At 45.5% G+C, this 24,559-nt stretch overlaps 1 protein-coding gene across 1 annotated transcript in view; it reads left to right on the top strand.

Moving 5' to 3' along the window:
* The window catches only part of OSBPL11 (oxysterol binding protein like 11), a 162,555-nt gene that overhangs the window by 77,434 nt on the left and 60,562 nt on the right, over positions 1-24,559 (top strand). The window contains exons 3-5 of the mRNA XM_060261422.1: positions 1,658-1,833; positions 10,401-10,480; positions 11,901-12,080. Of these exons, the coding sequence (XP_060117405.1) occupies positions 1,658-1,833; positions 10,401-10,480; positions 11,901-12,080 (436 nt within the window). The remainder of the gene's footprint in view (positions 1-1,657; positions 1,834-10,400; positions 10,481-11,900; positions 12,081-24,559) is intronic.

Raw genomic sequence — 24,559 nt, 5'->3', positions numbered from 1 at the left:
CTCTGGGGGGGCTGTTTTTTGGAGTAGAGGCACCAAATTTTCAGTATAGCATCTAGTGCCTTCCCCAAAATAACCCCCAAGTTTCAAAATGTTTGGACCAGAGGGTCCAATTCTATGAGTCCCAAAAGAAGGTGCCCCTATCCTTCATTATTTCCTATGGAAGGAACTGAAAAGGTGTGCCGTCCCTTTAAATGTGATGGCCAGAACTCCCTTTGGAGTTCAATGATGCTTGTCACAGCCTTGATCTTGGCTCCACTCCTAATGTCTCCTGGCTCCACCCCCAAAGTCTCCTGGCTCCACCCCCAATGTCTCCTGGCTCCACCCCCAAAGTCCCCAGATATTTCTTGAAGTTGACTTGGCAACCCTATAGTGACATGGCCACAATATTGCAATTTTAATAATGGAAAATTGTGACTCTTTATCACTGATGACATTTATGTATGCAGACTTCCATAGTCTAAAGCAGAGTTGTTTGCTTTTTTGCTCACATTCGTCTGTCCCCAAAGGGTTGGTTAACAGGTTTGTTAAATGCTTTGATTTTATATTTTCATGGTAAGATTATTTTGAAGAGTGGAGCAGCAAGAAACATAAATATGGAATAAAGTTGTAGCAAAACACAAAAGTATTTAAAACTCTAATGAGCATAACACATCAACTACGGTCAGCCAGCTCAAATAGGAGCACAATGTAGTGGGTGAGTTCCAGAGAAATATGAGCAGCATTTCACTCATGGAATGTGATGCTCTCCCCTTCTCTTTCCTGCCCTGCTCACGGTGCTCTTTGCCAAGCTCTTCTCAAGAGCCGGGAAACATTCAGGAATGGCAGAGCACGTGGACTGCAAGGGCTCCCACTGGGGAGAAGAGACTATGGAAATTGCTGATCCCACAATTTTTGCAAATTGTACACGTTTTATTTGGAACCAGTTTGGAATGTGGTCGGTGCTTGGTTAATTTAATTTACAACATTGTTGGATGCTTGGTTGTGTGAAGTCTCGCGAAATGGTAATGGCACTTTACGGGAAGGGGTAGCACACCAGCTGTATTTTAACGCATGCTGCAAAATATGTTGACACATTAGTGACTGTTAAATGCCAACACTGGTTTATTTGTTTTTACAAACAGCCATGTAATTAAGCATTTCGTTGTTAGGACAATCACACAAGAGGACTTCAAGTATAGAAACTAATTCTAACATTCTTGAGTTCAGTCCCTTCCTAGAAGCAGGGCTGCCAAGTAGGAAAAGAGACTAAGGGGACATGGAACTAGGCTGGTTGTGTGGTTTGTTTCTTTTCATTGTTTAGATTGGGTCTGGATGATATGAAGGCATAGATCCCATGGGCAGGGGCATAAAGAGCTAAGCACCTCTGAGAATGTGTGAAATCCAAGGGGTAAACAGAACTTTTAAAATCTACATAAAGTGCCTTTGCCCCTGGGAAGCTACGCATGCATCTCATCCTTGGTGGACTTGCTTGTCTTTCATTTCAGGACATAGGCTTGCAGTCTTTGTTCACACTTCGTATTTGGCCTTTGACCATATTACACACAGGCACACACATAGTATTTTTTTCTCCCTGTCAAACATGGATGTTCTGGACTTACATTTAGATGTTTGTAAAAACTCGATGGCTCTTAAAACGGCATTTCCCTCACAACTTTAGGTATTTTGTCTTAAACAATGAAGCTGGCCTCCTGGAATATTTTGTGAATGAACAGTCCAGAAACCAGAAGCCTAGAGGGACCTTACAACTGGCTGGAGCTGTGATATCACCTAGTGATGAAGACTCTCATACTTTCACCGTGAATGCTGCCAGTGGAGAACAATACAAGCTGAGAGGTAGACTTTTATAGCTTCTGCGCTGCAGTATGTTGTTTCCCCACTAGGGTGCAGTCTTGTCTTTGAGCAGTTTGGTGTGTGCTGTGTTGGCTTACAGAAAAAACCTGCGGTGTCAGAATTGATACAAGATGCTGTTTCTGTGTGCAGTGTATGCTTGTATAGTACTTTATTCTTATAGGCTAAGATTTGTTTTAAATTAGTTTCTTTATACGAGAGATTTATCCTTTCTAGATTGTATAAAGAAAAACAATAAATGCCGGAGCTTGCAATACCTGTGACCTAGGGGGAAATAATAATTATTTTTATTTTTTTCTAAACTGAAAAGGTTTTTAAAAGGCAGACTAGGAGTTTGTGATAGTGGGAAGAGATGTCAGTCATTCTAATAAAAAACATGATAAGTCCTAACAAAGGTGCTCTGCCACGTGGTATAGTTTTATAGAACAATAAGGGAGTACATGTTGGAAATCCAGGTTACAATCATTTACGGCCATATGCGACCCTCGGGACGGAGGTTCCCCACCACTGACCTAGTGGCTTCCGTGAGAGAAGTCCAGGTTTTCCTCTTTAACTTCCTTCTATTTCTTCTCTGTCCTGTCCTGTGCATCTTTCTTCACTATTTTCCCTCTATAACTCTTCCTGTCCTGTGGAGTTACAAGGCTTTGTCACTCCCAGCATCCATTTTACCCACTGACGTGGCAATTTACCCTTAAGGGCTTGCCTTGCTGGGCTATTTGCATTTAACTGGGCTGTGAGAAAGAGTGAGAATGACAGCTTCCTTCTGCACTGAGAGAGGGAAACTCGGAGGACGCCTTCAGGGTGGAGCCGACAAGACCCATCCATGGCTTGTCTCAGACTCCCCAACAGCCTCACTTGAAGGAGGCAAAGATAAAAAAGGCACCAAAAGCTGGCACGGCGCAGCAGAGAGTGCACCTCTGACCGGCAAGCAGACAATGCAGCCCAGCACTCAATTGGGACAGGAAACAACCAGCGATGAGTCCTCATCCCAGCTAGGCTGCATTCAGTGAGCATAGCAAACGGCAGCGCAGAGCTTAATTCGCTAGAGGGTTCATTCTCCTCTACACTTGGCTGTAGAGTAGACTATTAAGAGGCTACTCAGGGAAGCTTACAAATGGGTATTGGGCCCTTGTTTTTTACCCACAATTTTTCCTCTGTGATGAGAGAGTAAATGAGAGAGAAAATGCATTCTTTCTGGAAGAAAGGGCAGAAGTACTTTTAGATCGAGATCCCATTCTTCATCATCTCCCTCTCCTCCTAGTAGACCCAGTCATAACAGAGGTACTCACTGGCTAACTAAGGCTGCACAAAACAAACATGTCATTCAAAAAGGGGGTAGAAATTAAGCCCCAGAGTGGGAGGAGGATCACACTGAAAGGGGAATTTTTCTCAGATGAGGAGTCTGAAGGTCCTTCTCTTCGATTTTAAGAGAAGAGACCTTCTCTTAGATTTTAACGTTTAGGATTACTAATATTACTGGCAAAGAATCTGTCTGCCTTAGTCCTCCAGGAAGATGAGAATTTTTGATGAACAAGGGGAGGACAAACACAGAAAGTGAATTAGGAAAGAGTGAGATAGAGTTCTCTCCCAGAGAGTATTCTTTTTAGAAAGCCTACCCTTTTCCAGCTTACTTCCAGAGTCAGGTCAGGGCTGAGTGGGCCAAACCACTGACTTACAGTGTTCTCTCTGAGTTAGCGTGAGCTAGCTCACAGTTTTTAGCCTCTGGCTCACACATTTTTATCTTAGCTCAAGAAAAATGGCCTCAAAGCAAACTAATTTATACAGTAGCTCATGATTTTAATGCCAGTAGCCCACAAAGTATAATTTCTTTTGCTCACAAGACTCCACAACCTAGAGGGAGTATTGCTAACAAACAATATCCAGTTTTTATGTAAAAGTTATATCATTTGTCTGCCTTCACTAATGAGTTTCTTAAGGTTCTTCTAGGAGATGCATCCCTGCATCTTGCAACCCTGCGGCACCTATCTGAAGATGGCCATGGCACTATCAAAGTCAGTCCTGATTTTAAAAAGAAAAAAAAAGACAGAATTTGTCCTGAGAAGGGTCCAGGAAGCATCCTTAATAGATAGTAGATCCTCAGCCATTGGATCCATGATAGCCAGGGCAACTAGCATCTGAATGAGAAAGCTTATCCATTCTATTCCTGAAGATAATCATCAGGCAGTTGAGACAGCTAATAGAACTATGACGGTAGCCTCATTTCTGACAGATTCCAAGATTATAGTCACTGTCTATCCCTTACACGGAGACAGACTCTTTGCAGAGAGTCTGGACAAAACCTTAGTTGAAACAAGGGGCAAAAAGACTAAAAAAAAGAGGACCTTGGAATTCTAACAAACAGCCTTTTTGCAAATCAGGCTTCAAAAACAGAATTAAAAAATCAGGAGGAAAGCAGAGAGACCCAACAGGGAGCCCCAAAGCGGCAAGATGTGACTATATGGCACTACCCATTGAAGCACATCTGCTCCACCTTAAACAACAGTGGACAATTGGTGCAAAGAAATAGTCTCCAGCAGTTGTGAAACAGAATTCCAAATGCTTCCTCTGCATCTTTTTACGCAATCACACACACACACAGAAAACCCTCTACGGGCCACATAACACCTTCTACGCATCAAGGCCACTGAACCGGTTCCAACAGAAGAAAGATCCTATATGGGGTTTATTCCATCTTTTGCACAGTCCCAAAGAGATCGAAAGACTGGTGAGCCATCTTGGATCTCAAGTTTTTGAACAACTATGTGATGCCAGAACACTTTAGGATGGAAACCCTAAGGTCAGCAGTGGAATCTCTACAGCTTCAAGATGTCCATAGATCTCACCGAAGCTTACCTTCACATTCCAGTCTTCAGGGGCCACTTCTGCTTCAGCAACCACCACTACCAATTCAGGGCACTTCCTTTTAGACTAGCCTGTGTCTCATGCGTTTACTAAGGTGTTGGTGAAACCAATCGTATGTACCTCACACCTCAAAAAGCAAAAAAGATCAAGAAACTGGCTTCTCCAGTGATCAAAAATAGATTATTCTATCTGATGATGTTGGCCAAACGCCACAATCTTCTAATCTGCACTACAATTTCAACCCCGTGGAGGAGGTTTCATACCAGACAGCTACAGATGAACTTACGACCTTATCAGACGCACATCTCTAAAAGGATAGATGTTGCACTTCAAGTTGCATTAGCGGTGAAGTACAGCCTCCATTGATGGACCAAGATGACCAGTCTCTTACAAGAAAAAATATTTTGGGGTTCTGGAACAGCACCAAATCTTTACAGGTGGCAGCCTTAGTGGTTGGGGAGCCACTCAATACCCAATCCAGGATCGGGTATTCAATCAATACCCAATCCAGGATCGGTGATCCAAGAAAGAATCCAAACTTCCAGTAAATGTGAAGGGAAATCAGGCTAGCATTGTTACGACTTGCAACACAGATCAAAGAATTACACGTCATAGATGGATGGGCAACATATCTGCCAAAGCTTATATCAACAAGCATGCGGGGTCCAGATCATCACCCCTTCACAAGAAAGCCCACAAGCTATTTGTATGGGCTCAGAAGCACCTGGCATCCATTAAGGTGGAACATGTGACAGGAGTAATAACAGTTCAAACTGACTGGCTCAGTTGTCAAGTCATCACACAGGAAGAGTGGTCACCCTACAGGAAGGTCTTCCAATAAATCATCTCCCACTTTGGATACCCGAAGATTGACTTATTTGTCTCCAGAGAACCAACTGAAGAGGTTTTACTCCAGAAATTTCTACTCCAAAGCAGAAGCTACAGATGCGCTAATGGTGCTGTGACTGAAAGAACTTCTCTTCACCAACCCTTCAACTCCACTTCTACCCAGACTGATCAGGAGAGTCTGAGAATTTAAGGCAGAAATTCTGATAGTAGCTCCATACTGGCCCATAAGACCTTGGTTTGCAGATCTCCAAGATCCAGCAATGGGACCTCCATTAACCCTTCCAGTCTCAGAAGACATGCTTTACCAAGGACTGATAGTTCATCCACATCTGGAATGCTATCATTTGACCATATGGAAACTGAAGGGGAAAACTGTTCCCCCTAGGATATCTACCTCAGGTTTTGGACACAATTTTGACTTTCTGTAGATCTTCTACAAACAGGATTTGTGCCATCACCTGAAATGGCATTCACGCATTGGGTAGCAGAAAACAAGTGGATACGTTGAAGCCCAAAAGGGTTGGGGGGTCCTCATGTTCTTCCATGATGGCCTGTCCTCACATCTGAAAACCATCACATTGAAGAGTCAAGTTGCAGCTCTTTCCTCAGTGCTACTTCACATTTATAAGGGAAGTGTTTAAAAACATTCTCACATGTTATGCTTCTTAAGTTGGGAGCTATGCTGTCACAACCACCACAGACTCCATATGTGGACACTAAATACAATTCTTTCTGCTCTGTCAAGACCACCATTCGAGCTTATTAAGGATATTTCTATTACATTTCTTAAAATGAATGTCATTTTTCTAATGACAATGATCTCCACAAGAAGGTTCTCAAAACTGGGTAAAGTCTGAGCTCTCTGTTTTCCACAAAGAGAAGGTTGTCCTTTGCATTGACTCAGCATTCAGGCCAAAGATAAAATCTATTTTTTCACAGATTCCAAAAGATCTACTTACTTTCTTTCTGAATTATTATTTTAATTGCTGGTTAACTAAAGCTCAGGATTCTCAACTAGTTCAGGACTGATCAGTGGACTGTGTGAAGGTTGGGTGTGTTTGAATACAGCCTATTGTTGCCATAGAAGAGTACCCAGCATAAGAAGCCAAGGAATAGAATCCTGTCGTTTCCCATTGAGGCTGGTTATTTTGTTCATGTGTGCATGTTTCAGACAGCTGTTTTTGGACTTGTGTGGTTATCCGTGTTCCTCTTCAGTGTGGATGTTGAAAGAACTCCAAAATCATACATCCTCAACATAGTTTGATCCTGGTCTCCAGCATCCCATTGTCCTGAGGCTTAGCTGAAATGTTGGTCCTTATACATGCACAGACTATCAGGGGAAATTTACTTAGAAGTCTTTGCTTCTCTGCCAAGGTTAGTTTCATATTTTCCAACTTTGTTGACATCAGTTTAGAGCCAGAAAGCACAGCAATGTAGCTTGTGTTCCTCTGTGTCGGAAGGAGGAAGCAAAACGGCTGTTTTATTAAGAGTGTAGATGTGGAAGGGCCACTAGTGAGAGCCAGAATAAAAAACGTATCTGAGGGAAGCCTCTACAAGCTTATTTTCTTGCACCCTCTCACTGGAAGTTCTGTGAGGAACTCATGACCTCAATCTTGACCTCATCTGCAGCCTTGGGACTTCATCATGTGTAATTCATTCTCTCTTTCAGGAGAGAAGAGCTTTCATCTGATGGCTTATGACTGGATCAATATCTCTGAACAGCTCTCATTCACGTAATTGACTCACAGTACTTCCTTTTTCAGAACAGTATTTAATTTATCAAAGATTTCAGGTTTTCATGGCTGGTAACATCATTAGGGTTTGTAGAATCTTTCGGGCTCAAGTGCCGTGTTCTACTGGAGAAAGTTTTCCTTCCAGACGTTTCGTTCTCAGCTGCGGAGAACATCCTCAGTGGCGTTGCAGCCGGAGCGGGCGCTCAGACCTTCTTGGCTGCTGTGCATTGAGTGGGGCCAGGGCTGCTGGAGAGCTGCTATTTGTATTTAATTTAATTTATTTCATTTCATTTATTTAATTTATATTTCACCCTACCCCCAAAATGGGCTCTTTTTATTCTCTTTATATTTTAAGTTCACATACATCCAAACTCTCTCCTGTATGTTACTGGAGTGGCTTCCAGTGTCCATTCATTCTGCATAGAGTGGTTACCATTTCTTTCTACCAATTGTCTTCCCCCAGGGATGTGACCTTTAATGTCTTATCTGTTTTACAGTTTTGTGGAGAGGTCTTGAGATTTTCTACCTTTAAAGAAGAAGGACTCTATATACAGATTTACATGGATCAAGATGCACATGCATATTCAATGTTATTAATGTGGTGTAGTGGTAGAGTGTCAGACTAGGAACCAGGAAACCCTGCTTCAAATCTCTACTCTGCCATGGAAATTTGCAGGGTGACTCTCTCAACTGAACCTAGAGTTGTTGTGAGGAGAAAGTGGAGGTGAGAAAAACTTTGCAGGCTGCATTGGGTCCCCATTGGGAGAAAGACAGGGTAAAAATGAAGTAAATAAATATTTAGTTTTCCAACATGTATGTGCATATATACAGATGCATGGAGTACAAAAAGGATATTATAGCATTGGAAAAAGTCCAGAAAAGGGCAACTAGAATGATTAAAGGTTTGGAACACTTTCCCTATGAAGAAAGGTTAAAACGCTTGGGGCTCTTTAGTTTGGAGAAACGTCGACTGCGGGGTGACATGATAGAGGTTTACAAGATTATGCATGGGATGGAGAAAGCAGAGAAAGAAGTACTTTTTTCCCTTTCTCACAATACAAGAACTCGTGGGCATTCAATGAAATTGCTGAGCCAGTCAGGTTAGAACGGATAAAAGGAAGTACTTCTTCACCCAAAGGGTGATCAACACATGGAATTCACTACCACAGGAGGTGGCTACAAGCATAGTTAGCTTCAAGAGGGGATTGGATAAAAATATGGAGCAGAGGTCCATCAGTGGCTATTAGCCACAGTATATTATTGGAACTGTCTGGGGCAGTGATGCTCTATATTCTTGGTGCCTGGTTGGGAGGCAAAGTGGAAGGGCTTCTAGACCCACTTGTGAACCTCCTAATGACACTTGGGGGGGGGGGTTGGCCCTGTGTGACGCAGAGTATTGGACTGGATGGGCCATTGGCCTGATACAGCATGGTTTCTCTTACGTTCTTACTTCAAGGCTCTGGAAGCTAGAACATGAAGGTCTTTGTTCTGCTTCCTCAAAATGTGGAAGGAATTAGAGTTCAGCACTTGTCACTGTTTCCTCTGGAAAAGGCCACTGGTATATTCTCTTTTTGTTGTGGTGCCCAGCATCTTTTAAGTACGTGCAAGTGGTTCTTAGAACTGTTGCTGAAAGGGCAGTGTTCTAGTATGCCTTATGATAGGATCAATAGGACAAAAGTTGATTAACTGGAAGTATAGTGTTGGAGGAGAGTTTTATGGGTTCCATGGACTTCTAAAAAGACAAATAAATGGGTTCTAGGTCAAGTCAAGCCTGAACTCTCTTTAGAAGTTAAAATTACCAAACTAAGGCTATATAAAGTCCGTATAGTCAAAGTGATGGTATTCCAAGTAGTAATGTATGGCTGTGAGAGCTGGACCATAAGGAAGGCCTGTCAGAACTTGTAACTTTCTCTCTGTCTGCCTTGGCCAAACCGACTCCATGCTGTAACCTAACACTAACACAGAATCTATGGCCTGAGCAATTAACCCTGCCCTCATAGCTATTTCAAATATTTGGGGCTCCAGGACGGGCGACAGATAGTCTCTGTTCAACATCCACAGGTGCCCTTTTGAAGACAGGCCGTTTGGCCTTCACCACAGGGAAGCATCCTCCCTTCTGATAACGAAGCCTGGGAAAAGAGACACTTGTCTGTAACCCGTGTGAATGATAGCTTTATTGTACTTTACTGATGGCATAAAATGTAACCAAATGCCAGGACTCGGCATTACTGTTATCTCGTTGCTCTAGCACTGTAGTTCTTCAATAAAGATCCTAACTTTGTAACAAGTATTGGAATCGTCTGAAGTTCGTTCCAGTTCTGACAAGGCCGAGCGCAGTAGAATAGCTGCTTTTGAGCTGTGGTGCTGAAGAAGAATCTTGAGAGTCCCTTGGACTGCAAGAAGATCCAATCAGTCAGTCCTAAAGGAAATCAACCCTGACTGTTCCCTGGAAGGTCAGATGCTGAAGCTCAAATACTTTGACCACCAAATGAGAAGGGAGCACTCACTGGAGAAGACCCTAATGCTGGAAAAGATAGAAGGCAAAAGAAGAAGGGGGCGGCAAAAGATGAGATGGCTGGACAGTGCTACTGATGTAACAAACAGGAATTTGAGCAGACTTCGGAGGATGGTGGAAGACTGGAGGGCCTGGCGTGACTTTGTCCACGGGGTCACAAAGAGTCAGACTCGACTGTGCGACTGAACAACAACAACAAAAAGGCTATTGTGCTTTCATCACATTATGAGAAGTATAAAAGTCACTGGAAAAGACAATAATGCTAGGAAAAGCTGAAGACAGCAGGAAAAGAGGTGAGATGAATTGACTCAATAAAAGAAGCCGCAGCACTCAGACCTGAGCAGACTGTTAAAAATAGAATGTTTTGGAGGACATTAATTTGTACAGTTGCCATAAGTCAGAAGCAACTTGACGGCATATATATCTCTCTCTCATACACACACCCTATCCAGGTGCCACATATAAAGTTCAGCCTGTGTTTTGTGCACATTCTTTTTTTCCCCAGCTTTGTAGAACTTAACTGTAAAGATATACTGAGATATTTGCCTTGGCTAACTCTGTATCATCTTCTCTTTTTGCTTGCCACTTCTCAGCTGCTGATGCCAAAGAACGACAGCATTGGGTGAGCAGACTTCAGATATGTACGCAGCACCACACTGAAGCAATTGGAAAGGTACAGTTTTCACTTCAGCATAGTCTGTGGCACATATTTTGTTACACAGCAGTACTTCTTTAAATTGTTCATCACCTGCACAGCTTGAAATTGTTGAAAAAATGTAAGCATGATATAGAAATATGACAACTATGCCAAGTGCGACAATGTTTTTAAAGGTTTATTTCATATGTAATGCTGAAAACTGAGGGGGCAAATTTGTTGTTGTAGATGAGTATACTGAGTTATAGACCAGTATACTGAATTATAGATCAGTATACTGCCAAGAATAATCTCCCAGACTGCCTAAAACCTGAATAATTTGCCTAAAGCCTAAATAATTTGCCAAATAGCTAGATATTTTTTAAAAAACATCCATGCTTCATACTCCATTGGGGGGTTCATACTGATGAGGCATTGATATTTCTTTTATGTATTGCTTTTTCTTTCATGTTTTGAAATAAATAATTTAAAAAAAAACATCCAGAGAGGAAGATTTTCTACACTTCCTTGACTAACTTGTTCCAGGAAACAATAGTTATATTCTGTAGCTGGGGAGCTTTAAGTAAGAGTTCCTCTTTGCAATTTACTTTTAATGGAGACTGTCAGCTTCTGTGCCGTTCTCATGAACTCAGCCTTCTTGATTGTGAAAAAGTAGATAATCTAGTTTACAATATATTCAACTGGTTTTGGACAAAAATACCCATTTGTTTATGAAGCACAGTGGTCAGAAGTGTTACCACTTCAGTTAAACATTCAGAAGAGAAAGGAAATGGAAGGACAGCTGGCACATTTCTTTGAAACCTCATTGCTGTAGCTTGAAAAAAAATAGACTATGTGTTTTTTCAAGTACCTTCCTATTGTACACACATGGAAGGTGGCTTCAAGTATTATCACTAGGCTAGTGCTGGTGTGACCCAGTGTTAATCCGACACCAAAACAACGGTAAGATTCATAAGGCTTGGTGTGTGTTTTCAGAACACATCATTGGGAACTGATCTGGCTTCTCTGTTTTTCGTGGAGCATTGGAAGAGCCAGCCAGCTTTTATTACAAGAAAAATAAACACGATAGAGAACAGTGTATTTTCCTTGTGTATAGATCCAGATGGGCAGTCGTGTTGGTCTGAAGCAGTAGAACAGAGCAGGGGCTACTTGACTCCTGCTTTGTTTTCCTTGCATAGCGAGGGAATGGGGAGCAGCCTTGATGGCTGCTAACCTTATAGCCAAAGGAATGTTTAATGTTTGGGCAAGACTTGAATAAATTAATAACAGGGTTTTTTCTGAATTTTTGGTTGCATCCTCTACTTGTGGGTGTGGGTGTGGGTGTGTGTATATACACACACACACACACACGCACACTGTTTGGGGGGAATGGAAGAAGAGGGTGGAGGCTGAAGAAATGTTGTTCTGGCATTTCCTAATACATTTGTTTGTTCACCAGAACAATCCTCCTCTGAAATCTCGCAGCTTCTCTCTTGCATCTCAAGGAAGTGGTTCTCCAGGAGTACAGAGAAGGCCCAGCCAAAATGCAGTTTCCTTTTTTAATGTTGGTCATCACAAGTTACCAGGCGGGAAGAAAATTCCTATTCTGCAGCCAGACCATTTAGCTGAAGTAAGAGAGGTTAGTATAAATCAAAGCTTTTAGCAACTTCATTTTGTTTTGAAAGAATAGTTTACATCCTAAGCATGGAGGGACAACAGTGTGAGGACTTCTAGTGTCCTTGCCCCACTGATGGACCTCCTGATGGTACCTTGGTTTTTTGGCCACTGTGTGACACGGAGTGTTGGACTGGATGGGCCATTGGCCTGATCCAACATGGCTTCTCTTCTGTTCTTATGGTCTCCTAATAGTATTTGAAATTTTAATGCCATTTTCACAAGTTATTTTGCCTGTGATTTCTACCTAGGATGGATTTCAGAACATAGCATAAGAGAAGCCATGTTGGATCAGGCCAATAGCCCATCCAGTCCAACACTCTGTGTCACACAGTGGCCAAAAACCCCAGGCGCCATCAGGAGGTTCATCAGTGGGACCAGGATGCTAGAAGCCCTCCCACAGTCACCCCCAGCACCAAGAATACAGAGCATTACTTAACCCAGACAGAGAGTTCCAACAATACGCTGTGGCTAATAGCCACTGATGGACCTCTGCTCCATATGTTTATACAATCCCCTCTTGAAGCTGGCTATGCCTGTAGCCGCCACCACCTCCTGTGGCAATGAATTCCATGTGTTAATCACCCTTTGGGTGAAGAAGTACTTCCTTTTATCCGTTTTAACCTGACTGCTCAGCAATTTCATTGAGTGTCCACAAGTTCTTGTATTGTGAGAAAGGGAGAAAAGAAGTTCTTTCTCTACCTTCTCTATCCCATGCATAATCTTGTAAACCTCTATCATGTCACCCCTCAGTCGATGTTTCTCCAAGCTTTAGATAAAAATATGGAGTGTGTGTGTGTGTGTGTGTGTGTATATATATATATAATTTTTTGCCACTGTGTGACACAGAGTGTTGGACTGGATGGGCCATTGGCCTGATCTAACATGGCTTCTCTTATGTTCTTATGTTAAGCTAAAGAGCCCAACTGTTCTAACCTTTCTTCATATGGAAAGTGTTCCAACCCTTTAATCATTCCAGTTGCCCTTTTCTGGACTTTTTCCAATGATATAATATCTTTTTTGAGGTGTGGTGACCAGAATTGTACAAAGTACTCCAAATGAAGCCGCACCATCAATTTATATAAGGGCATTATGATACTGGCTGATTTGTTTTCAATTCCCTTCCTAATAATTCCCAGCATAGCATTGGCCTTTTTTATTGCAGTCACACTATATTGTGACATTTTCAGTGAGTTATCTACCCCAAGATCTCTCTCTTGATCAGTCTCCTCCAGTTCACACCCCATCAACTTGTATTTATACGTAGGATTTTTGGCCCCAATGTGCATTACCTTGCACTTAGCCACGTTGAACCTCATTTGCCATGTTGACGCCCACTCACCCAACCTCGACAGATCCCTTTGGAGTGCCTCAAAATTCTCTGTGGTTAAGAACATAAGAACATAAGAGAAGCCATGTTGGATCAGGCCAATGGCCCATCCAGTCCAACACTCTGTCACATAGTGGCCAAAAAAATTATATGTATACACACACACATGTATACACACTGTGGCTAATAGCTACTGATGGACCTCTGCTCCATATTTTTATCTAACCCCCTCTTGAAGCTGTCTATGCTTGTGGCCGCCACCACCTCCTGTGGCAGTGAATTCCACATGTTAATCACCCTTTGGGTGAAGAAGTACTTCCTTTATATGTTTTAACCCAACTGCTCAGCAATTTCATTGAATGCCCATGAGTTCTTGTATTGTGAGAAAGGGAGAAAAGGACTTCTTTCTCTACTTTCTCCATCCCATGCATTATCTTGTAAACCTCTATCATGTCACCCCGCAGTCGACGTTTCTCCAAGCTAAAGAGCCCCAAGCGTTTTAACCTTTCTTCATAGGGAAAGTGTTCCAACCCTTTAATCATTTTAGTTGCCCTTTTCTGCACTTTTTCCAATGCTATAATATCCTTTTTGAGGTGCGGTGACCAGAATTGCACACAGTATTCCAAATGAGACCGCACCATCGATTTATACAGGGGCATTATGATACCGCTGATTTGTTTTCAATTCCCTTCTCACCACCCTGAACAATTTAGTGTCATCTGCAAATTTAGCCATTTCACTGCTTACTCCCAACTCCAAATAATTAATAAACAAGTTAAAAAGCATTGGACCCAGTACTGAGTCCTGCAGCACTCCACTGCTTAATGCCCTCCATGAGAATATCCCCATTTATACTCACTCTCTGTTTCCAATAATTAGCCAGATCTTCTTCGTGGTCTCTGTGCATCACACTCATGGAATAATGCGCCTGCGCCGATCCCCGAATCGGTATCTGAAAAAGCCCGGGATTTTTTTCGCGCTCGGCGCCAACGAGCATGCGCAGGCGACCCACTGCGCATGCCCACCGGCGCCCGCGCGGCAATCCCGCCAGTTCCTTTCTGACCGCTGCGCTAGAGAGGTTCACTTTCTGCTTTCCCGGTCGGTGAGAGTTTCTTTTCTCTCGTTTTAGCCCGTTTCACTTGTGTAAATAGTTAGTTAGTTATTAGTGTATAGTTAGATAGTGATAGAAAAAAAAAAGCGTTTTTCCGTTTGTCTGGCGGTCTGCCCCTTGGGGTACTCCGCTTTCGCTTTCCCCCACGTTTTCTCTCGGGCGTTTTTGAGCTGAGAGTTTTTTCTCGGGCGGCTGCTTATGGAAAGTCGCTGGGGGTTTTTCAAGCGCTGCCGTGCTTGTGGCAAGAAAATCGCCCCTCCGGACGGCCATTCCCTTTGCTTGCTGTGCCTTGGAGAGACGCACAGGGTAGAGTCGTGTCCGCATTGCCTTCGGTTCTCTAAACAGACCAGAAAGAACCGCGCGGCTCGATTATCGGCGGCACTGATTGAATCGGCGCTTCGGCCTCATCGACCGATGGAGTCATCGGCACCGAAGTCGACCGACACCCCGGCACAGGAGCTTGCATCGGCCGATGCCGCTCCGATATCGACTTTAGAACTGCCGGAGGAGCGTGGCGCTACAAACCGTTCCCACGAGGGCTCGGATACGCCCGCTAAGAAACGCCGAGAGGACTCGGGGACCCGAGCTCCTAAGAAGGCTAAGTCGAAGGAGAAGCGCAAGCGACCCCGCACTCCTTCCCCGTCGGGCAGTGCATCGACGTCGGCGAAACCGTCGAAGTCGGCCCGGGCCTCTCTGATTCGAAGCCCATCAGTCCGTCGGCGTCGGAGCAGGAGCCAGAGATCGACCTCACCCAGCGGTCTTCATCCTCGGGTTCCCGTCGGCGGTCGATCAGTGATTCAGCGTCGGAGGTGGACGCTTCGGCGCCGGTCATAGATCCGCCGTTCAAGCCCCGACAAAGGCGAGAGCGATTTCCTGCTCCCCAGCGTTTCCCGATACCACCATGGGAACAGCGCAGGTGGCAGCCCCCCTACTCCAGGTATGAATCCTGTCGGTGGTACCCAGACGAGTACCCAGACTGGGAGCAAGCATCGGAGTTCTCTTCGATGTCGAGGGTTTCGCATCGATCCCGGAAGGCGTCGGCATCGGTGTCAGTTCCCCCCGATCGTCAGCTGGTTCCGGTCGAGACCCCGCTAAGACCACCGCTGATTCATCTTCCACCACGAGAATCGACCCCGAGGCTCTCGGAGCATTCTACCCAGCGAGACTCCTCGTCATCGGAGTCGGAAACTGAAGATCCGGAGTTGGAACCCTCACCGGGTCCTCAAACGGCGGAGGATCTTCCGATTTCGCCGTCGGAGGATCTAAAGTCTTACGGGGACCTCGTGAGGCGAATTGCTGCCACTCTCAGACGGAGCCTGTGGTGGATGACAACGTGTTTGACATCATGCAAAAGAACACGTCCACTGCAGTGGCTCTGCCGGTTACCAAGGTGATCCTTCAGGCCATCAAGGAACCTTGGAAGAAGCCTTCTTCGACACCGGTCTCTTCCAAACGGCTGGACCGCATGTACAGGGTCCAGGAGGCAGGGGCCAAATTCCTGTTTACCCACCCACGTCCGAACTCGGTGGTGGTCTCATCCTCATCGAAGGCTAGGAAGGTTCATTCTTCCCCGCCGGACAAAGAGGGCAGGAAGATTGATGTCATGGGCCGCAAGGTCTATTCAGTGGGGGCACTCGGCATTAAGGTATCTAACTATGCTGCATGCATGGCTAGATACCAGTATGCAGTGTGGGAACAGCTCTCTCCCTTCCTCTCTTCTTTAAGTGAGGACAAGAAGACGGCGGCAATGAAGTTGCAAAAGGAAGGTCTCGTTGTGGCCAGGCAGCAGCTGGCCGCAGCGAAACATATGGTGGAAGCTTCAGCCAAGGCTATTACTTCTGCGGTTTGCATCCGGCGGCACTCTTGGCTCAGGTCAACGGCACTGCACCAGGACACCAAGACCTTTATTGAGGACTTACCCTTTGAGGGTGATGGACTCTTCAGCACCACAACTGACACGGCACTGCAAGAGTTTGACAAGAGTGTCGAGACGTCTAGGAACTTGGGTGTCCAGTCGCCCTCCAAGTCTTCTAAATCCAAGCAATGGCCCAAACCCTGGTCCAAAAAAACCCTACCAAAAGTTCTCCCCGGAGCAGTGGCGTCCTCATTCTCAACAGCCTGAACGACCGTCCTACTCCGGTAACGGCAGGAACCGTTACGGGGGCCAGCCTTCCAACAAGTCTAAGGGGGCTCGGCCACAGAAGCAGGGGGTTTGACTTCCTGCAAGCACGCGTCATCGCTCCCACTGTCGACTCTTCCATCCGTCTACGCCCTTTCCTGCCTGCCTGGGAGTTGATCTCCACAGACAGGTGGGCTCTGTCCATCGTAAAAGAGGGCTACAAAATAGAGTTTGTTCAGACCCCAAACCAGTCCGTGGTAGTCACCACTCCCCCTTCCCCACCTCTGCTGGCGGAGGTGGACAACCTCCTACAGAAACAAGCCATAGAGATAGTTCCACCGGAGGCCAGGACGGGAGGTTTCTACTCCCGCTACTTTCTGGTCCCCAAAAGGGACGGGGGCTTGAGGCCTATCATGGACCTTCGGAGTCTGAACAAATTCATTCTGTACCAGAAGTTCAGAATGGCTACACTGCAAACAATCCTGCCCCTCGTCAATCGGGGAGACTGGATGGCGACCTTGGACCTCAAGGATGCGTATTTTCATGTCAGCATTCATCTTGCGTTCAGGCGATTTCTAAGATTTGCAGTGGGTGCTCGGCACTTCCAGTTCAGGGCCCTGCCGTTTGGACTGTCGACCGCTCCTCGGGTGTTCACGAAGCTGATGAGTGTGGTGGCTGCTCACCTTCGTCTTCAGGGAGTCATTGTTTTCCCGTACATCGACGACTGGCTTCTTGTGGCGGAGTCGAGGGAGAGCCTGACATCACACATTGCCATCACTCTGCGGCTTCTAAATATCCTGGGGCTACAGGTCAACATGGAGAAGTCCCATCTCACTCCATCAAAGACAGTTCAATTCATAGGGGCTCTGTTGGACACAGATCAGCACAGAGCGTTCCTTCCCTCTCAGAGGGCACGGGACATCATTTCTTTGGTGCAGCTTCTCCAAAGGCGACAGTGGGGCACAGCCCAGCAGCTCCAGCGAATGCTGGGGCTGATGGCGGCGACGACAAGCGTGCTGCGTTTCGCAAGACTGCATATGAGAGGGCTACAGCTGTGGTTCTTGCACCATTTTCGCCCTCTCAGAGACTCACCTCGAAAGAGGTTCACCATCCCACCGGGGACTCTCCGATCACTGCAATGGTGGGGATCGGAGAGCAACATCTGCCAGGGAGCTCCTTTCCATTTGCCTACCCCTTCGGTGACCATCGCTACCGATGCTTCCATGTGGGGGTGGGGAGCTCACCTGGAGGACCTATGTGTGGGAGGCAAATGGCCACCGACGCTGAGCCGGTGCCATATAAATTACCTAGAACTGCTGGCGGTTCACTTTGCCCTTCGATCTTTCCGTCCACTGTTAGCGGGAAAGACGGTGGCACTGCTGACGGACAACACCACTGCCCTGTGTTATATAAACAGACAGGGGGGGGGCAGTGTCTCGCAGACTATGCTCGCTGGCAGTAGATCTTTGGGAGGAATGTCTCCAGTGGGACATTTTTGTAAAGGCTACTCATCTGCCGGGGGTCCTCAACATTCAGGCGGATTCCCTCAGCAGGGGTGGAGCTTCCCCACACGAATGGGAACTGCATTGGAAGTTCCTAGAGCCGGTGTTCCAGCGTTGGGGTTACCCGCAGCTGGATGTTTTTGCCACAGCGCAGAACACGAAGTGCCCCTTGTTCTGTGCCAGGGGAGGTGCGGATCCGGCTTCCTTGGGAGACGGACTTCTACTCCAGTGGGAGGGTCGGTTCCTGTACATGTTCCCGCCCTTACCTCTGCTGACGAGGGTGGTCCACAAGCTGGTGCAGGAGAAGCCACGTTGCATTCTGGTGACTCCGTGGTGGCCCCGTCAGAGCTGGTTCTCGATTCTGCTCCAGCAGTCGAGGGGGATCTTTTACCAGTTTCCGACAGAACCGGACCTGTTGTCGGCTCAGGGCGGGCACGTGCTCCATCACAACGTGCCGCACCTGAAGTTGACAGCTTGGTTCATCGACCGCTAGACTTTTCTACCAGGGTCCAGCAGGTGCTCCAAAGCAGCAGGAAACCTTCTACCCGTGCCTCTTACGAGAGGAAGTGGAAGAAGTTTAGTAACTTTGTGGCTGCCTCCCCGATGGCACCTGACTCTGTTGGGCTATCGGCAGTTTTTGAGTTTCTTTTGTCTTTGGTGGATGAGGGGCTGGTATTCTCCTCCATCAAGGTCTACTTAGCAGCTATTTCTGCTTTTCATGGTTCAGTTGAGGGTTACTCCGTTTTTGCTCACCCGCAGTCTAAGAGATTCATGAAGGGGCTATTCCGTCTTCATCCTCCTTCCAGATCCCCTCCACAGTTGTGGGACTTAACTTTGGTTCTGGACAGGTTGACTCGTCGTCCTTTTGAACCCATGGCAACGTGTTCCCTGCAGCTTTTGTCCTGGAAGACTACATTTTTAGTTGCCATCACCTCGGCACGTCGTGTGGGGGAGCTCACGGCGATGCGCTGTGACTACCCATACCTTGCCTTTAGGGAGGCCGGGGTCTCTCTGGCTCCGGACATTACCTTTCTCCCAAAAGTGGTCTCCCAGTTTCACCTGAACTTAGAAGTTTGGTTGCCCACTTTTTACCCTAGTCCTTCCTCGGAGGAGGAACGCAGGCTACATGCGTTAGACGTTAAGCGTGCCCTCTTGTTTTATTTGAACCGTTCACGGGGTTTTCGTAAGGACAACCAGCTTTTTGTCTCCTACTCTGCCCCCAAGTTAGGGTCCAAAATCTCGTCTCAAAGACTTTCCAAGTGGCTTACTGAGACTATTAAACTTTGTTATTTGTTGGCAAAGAAGCCTTTACCTGGGCCTGTTCGTGGACACTCCACAAGGGCGATGGCCACGTCGGTGGCGTTCCTGAAGGGTGTGTCCCTTTCTGATGTCTGCAAGGCGGCTACCTGGTCTTCTCCGCATGCCTTCATGAAGCACTACGCGATGGACGTGCATGCTCAGCAGAGGACTTGGTTGGGAGCTGCGGTGCTGCAAGCTGTTTCTTCAGGCTGACCGTCTTCCCTCCTCCAGGTATGCTTTTGCTTGCTAATCTCCCATGAGTGTGATGCACAGAGACCACGAAGAAGATAGACAGGTTGCTTACCTGTAACTGTAGATCTTCGAGTGGTCATCTGTGCATTCACACTACCCGCCCTCCTTCCCCACTGCTGACGGTCTCTTTCCAGTAAGGGGCTTTCAGCGGTCAGGGAGGAACTGGCGGGATTGCCGCGCGGCGCCGGTGGGCATGCGCAGTGGGTCGCCTGCGCATGCTCGTTGGCGCCGAGCGCGAAAAAAATCCCGGGCTTTTTCAGATACCGATTCGGGGATCGGCGCAGGCGCATTATCCCATGAGTGTGAATGCACAGATGATCACTCGAAGATCTACAGTTACAGGTAAGCAACCTGTCTTTTTTGATCCACAAGACGACTTGTCCTTTTACCCCATGACTCTTAAGCTTACTTAGGAGCCTTTGATGAGGAACTTTATGAAAAGCTTTCTGGGAGTCAAGGTAAACAACATCTGTTGGGTCTCCTTTGTCCACATGTTTGTTCACCCCCTCAAAGAACTCTAACAGATTAGTGAGACAAGATCTTCCCTTACAGAACCCATGCTGAGTCTTCCTCAGTAGCTTTTGTTCATCCATGTGCCTACTAATTCTCTCTTTAATAACAGTCTCCACTAACTTTCCTGTTATTGAAGTCAGACTGACTGGCCTGTAATTTCCCAGATCTCCTCTGGAACCCTTTTTAAAGATGGGGGGTGACATTAGCTACCTTCCATTCCTCAGGAACGGAGGCAGATTTTAATGAAAGATTACATATTTTTGTCAGGAGATCCACAATTTCACCTTTGAATTATTTCAGAACTCTTGGATGTGTGCCATCTGGACCTGAAGACTTACCAGTTTTTAATTTGTCTATCAGTTGTAGGAATTCCTCTCTCGTCACTTCAATCTGACTCAGGTCTTTCAACACCCCTCCTGAAATCAGCGGTTCTGGAGTGGGCAAACACTTCTCATCTTCCACAGTGAAGACGGAGGCAAAAAATGCATTTAGCTTCTCAGCCATGTCCCTATCCTCCTTCAGTAACCCTTTTACCCCTTGGTCATCCAAGGACCCCACTGCCTCCCTGGCTGGTTTCCTGCTTCTAATGTATTTGAAGAAATTTTTATTGTTTGTTTTTGTTTTTTGCAATATGCTCCTCATAGTCCCTTTTTTGCCTGCCTGATCACAGACTTGCATTTGATTTGCCACAAATACAAACACATAACTGTGAAAAATAACGAAAATTATTTCAAACAGAATCTATTCAATAAACAATTTACAACAATATAATATTACTACATCAGTCACCAAATACTGCAAAAGTTCTATAATAACAATCCTAAAATAGAATACAAAATAACAGTCCAAAGTTGATTAATTCATTCCAGTTTAATGCAGACATCTGCTTCCGACTTTTAAAACTTGCAAAGATTCACCCACTCCATCAGGTATGGCTGAAGTGCTGGTGCTCTGAAAATTATGTTGCAAAAGATCTTATGACTTCCAGAATCTTCTTAAACACCCACATTCAAGGTTTCTAGTTATAGCAGCAAAAACATTCATAAGATAAAGTGGATATAGCATAAGCCTCTAACAGGAACGCCCATTTGCTTCTTTTTCTGGGAAAACCCTTCTTCAGAGAGGCATGTCCCACTCTTCTAAAATTACAAAATATACAAAAATACCCATTATATTCATAGAATCTCTTACTTACAATGTTCCCAAATACAAAATGGTTATGTTGGTCTTTTTGGGCAACTCTCTATTTATACAAATGTTGAATTCAATAACATTATGGTCACTGCTCCCAAGTGGTGCAATCAGTTTTACATCTCTCATCAGGTCTTGGGCATTACTTAGGACCAAGTCCAGGATTGCCTCTCCCCTGGTAGGTTCCATGACCATTTGCTCCATAGCACAGTCATTGAGAGTCTAGAAACTCAATCTCTTTCTCCTGACCTGAACACGTATTGATCCAATCTATGTGCGGATCTCCTATTATGACACAGTTTTTCCATCTAGCCACTATCTTTAATTCTTTCATCATTTTATAATCATCTATGTTTTGGTCCAGTGGGCAATAACAAACTCCCAGAGTTAAACTTCCTTTTGGGCCCACTATTTCAACCCAAAGCATTTCTAGAAGGGTATCTAATTCTCTGACCTTCTCAATCTTACTGGACTAGATATCCTCTAACATACAGAGCCACCCCACCTCCAACTCTTCCCTCCCTACCCTTCAGAAATAATTTATATCCAGGAATCACCATTTATATCCACTCTCATATAAAATCATTGGTAAAATAGCTGTTACTAGTATTTTATTGTTTCCTTGCTAAACTGGTATTCTCCCCCTCCTGCCCCCGTCCTTTGAAATGTGAAATTTCCATAATGAATGACAGCAAACTCATGCTAATAGTATAGTACATATTGTTAACAGTCCTGTATTAACAACAGTACCGTTCCCTTTCTGCAAGCTGGTGCGCGTGGAATGAGAGACAGTCATGGGCTCACGTGGTCTTTAACTCCTGGTGTTGACATGGTTTTCAGTTTCAAGTGCAACTCTTTAAATTGGCAAGGAGAAGGAATTTACTTTAATCTTTTACCTGTTTGGTTTCTTAACGTTTGAAATGGGTTAGAGTTGTAGTCTCTGTGACAGCAAGAATGCAGATACAGAGAACATTTCTTCCTTTTGCATGTCTCCCTGTTTCTCCAAGGCCTACCGCAGGGGGATTTTTTTGTGATCATCTGATGAAGAGAAGTCAGACTTGCTTCAGGGTCTTGACAGAACTGCGTAGGCCAGACCTTAGATGGCCTGTATCTTTTTTACATGTAAAAAATGTTACACTAGATAGGTGTCACTTTGCAGTGTCTTTTAAATGAGTAATACAGCAAAGGCAGACTATGGAAGAGCATCTTTTAGTAATAATTCTCCTGTCATGGTGGCAAATCTGACCATCCTGATCAGTTGGGGCTCCGTGGGACTGTGGGGTATCAGCCTTTGGCCCATCAAAATATGAATCAAGAATACTTGTGTGCCATTGGTTGAGTCGTCTCCTCTCTCCTGCCCGAGTGGCTGTTGCTAGCCAGCAAAGCTGATTCTTTCAGTAAAACGCAACCAACCTTAGTTCTGGCAGTTACTGTGGGAAAACACTATTGGACCATCACATGTCATTCACCGTCTCTGGCTTCCTGTTGGCTGACTTCTCTGCCCCTGTCTACTGCAGGCCCAGGAGTGTTGAACGCACTGCCAAAAGCAGTCTTACCTCAAAGATAGCCACATCTCCAACTCTTCTCTGTGTCCTCTTTGTCAACCGGCCTCAGAAAGGGCTGCAGAGCTATTGCAGCCTCATGAAAGGCCTCCCAGCACACTCAGCCTCCATGGGCCACAGAAATAAACAGGGAGGCCAGACCCCACTGGGAGTATTTCCTTAGAGTCCATGGTTGCCCCATGGGAAGTGCTAGCCAGAGATTGTTGCTAGGCAACTCAGGCTGCTTTTATCAGGAAAGGGAGAAGCCTCAGGGGAATATAATGCCATAGAATCCATCCTCCAAATCAGTTATCTTCTCCAGGATGGGGAAAGAGATCTGTTGTCTGGAGTCCAGATGGCAGAGATCAGCTCCCTTTGAGGTTGGAGGAGAGTGAATGCCTTCACTTGGGTGGGTAGGAAGACAACAAGGGTGGGGGGCACTTACCCAGAGGCCTTTAGTGATACCTTTCCAGGTTGGTGGGAAATATCTGGAGATTCTGTGGTGGAGTTTGAGGAGGGCAAGGGAGGTAGGGCTCTGCCAGACCCAGGTTCTTGCTGTGGAAGCTGACTGAGTGATTTCAGACCAGTCACAGACTTCCAGCCTCACAAGGTTGTTGTTCAGATCACAGGGGGGAGAGGAAAATGTTGTAAGCTGCTTTGCCCCCCCCCCACTGTGAAGAAAGACTATGCTTTTCCTATGTAAAGGCTGTGGGGAGAAAGAAGGTGATGGAAAACTGAACTCAGAGGGGCAGATAAAGGGAAGGAGTTAGGGTTGCTAATTCCAGGTTGGGGAATTCCTGGAGATTTAAGGGGTGGAGCCTGGAGAGGGTGGGGTTTGAGGAGGAGTGGGACCTTAGACAGCTACAATGCCATTTCTTCCTGAGGAACCACTGTTGCCAGTCTCTAGGTGAGAGCCGGAGATCACTCAGAATTACACCTGCACTCCAGATGGCACAGATCAGCTCCCATTGAGGTGGCAGTGGGGGAGTGAATGCTTTCACTTGGGTGGGAAGACAGCAGGGATGGGTTGGCAAAAGTTGTGTCATTTTATAGCCCTGAGCAAATAGTCACACCAAGACCTGAGTATCCTTAGGCTCCTAGAAACGTCCACTCTGCAATTCTGTGATTAATGCTCATAAGAACCAGTGAAAACTTTCAACAGATTAAAAAGTTTGTGTTTGAATCTAAATGTAGGAATTTGCCAGATCAGTTCCAAGAACTTGTAAAAGTTCTTGTTCTTTTTTAAGATCATGGAACTTAAGGCAGAACCTGTAGGAATTGTCATTACAAACTCAAGCTGAAGGAAGTCCCAGAAGACCGAGGAAGAGGTAAATGTGTGGTGCCTAGTCTTAAAAAGGGAGAAAACTAAGTCCCAAAGTACTACAGGCTAACTGACTTCTCTTAAACTGGGGGGGGGGGGGGGGGATGCTGTAATAAAGAAATTGTCCATGTGTTATGAAAATTTGAGTCAATTTCTCTCTCTAAACTGGGATCCATTGTCTGAAAAACTAAACTAAGAAAACATTATGTATTTGTATCCTTGCTCTCCACATTACACAGTGTTTTTCAGAGTAGCTTATATTGAA

This window comes from Heteronotia binoei, chromosome 21, assembly GCF_032191835.1.
Source record: "Heteronotia binoei isolate CCM8104 ecotype False Entrance Well chromosome 21, APGP_CSIRO_Hbin_v1, whole genome shotgun sequence".
Taxonomy (NCBI): Eukaryota; Metazoa; Chordata; class Lepidosauria; order Squamata; family Gekkonidae; genus Heteronotia; species Heteronotia binoei.
The sequence above is the reverse complement of the archived record's forward strand: the minus strand, read 5'-3'. Positions and strand labels throughout refer to the sequence as shown.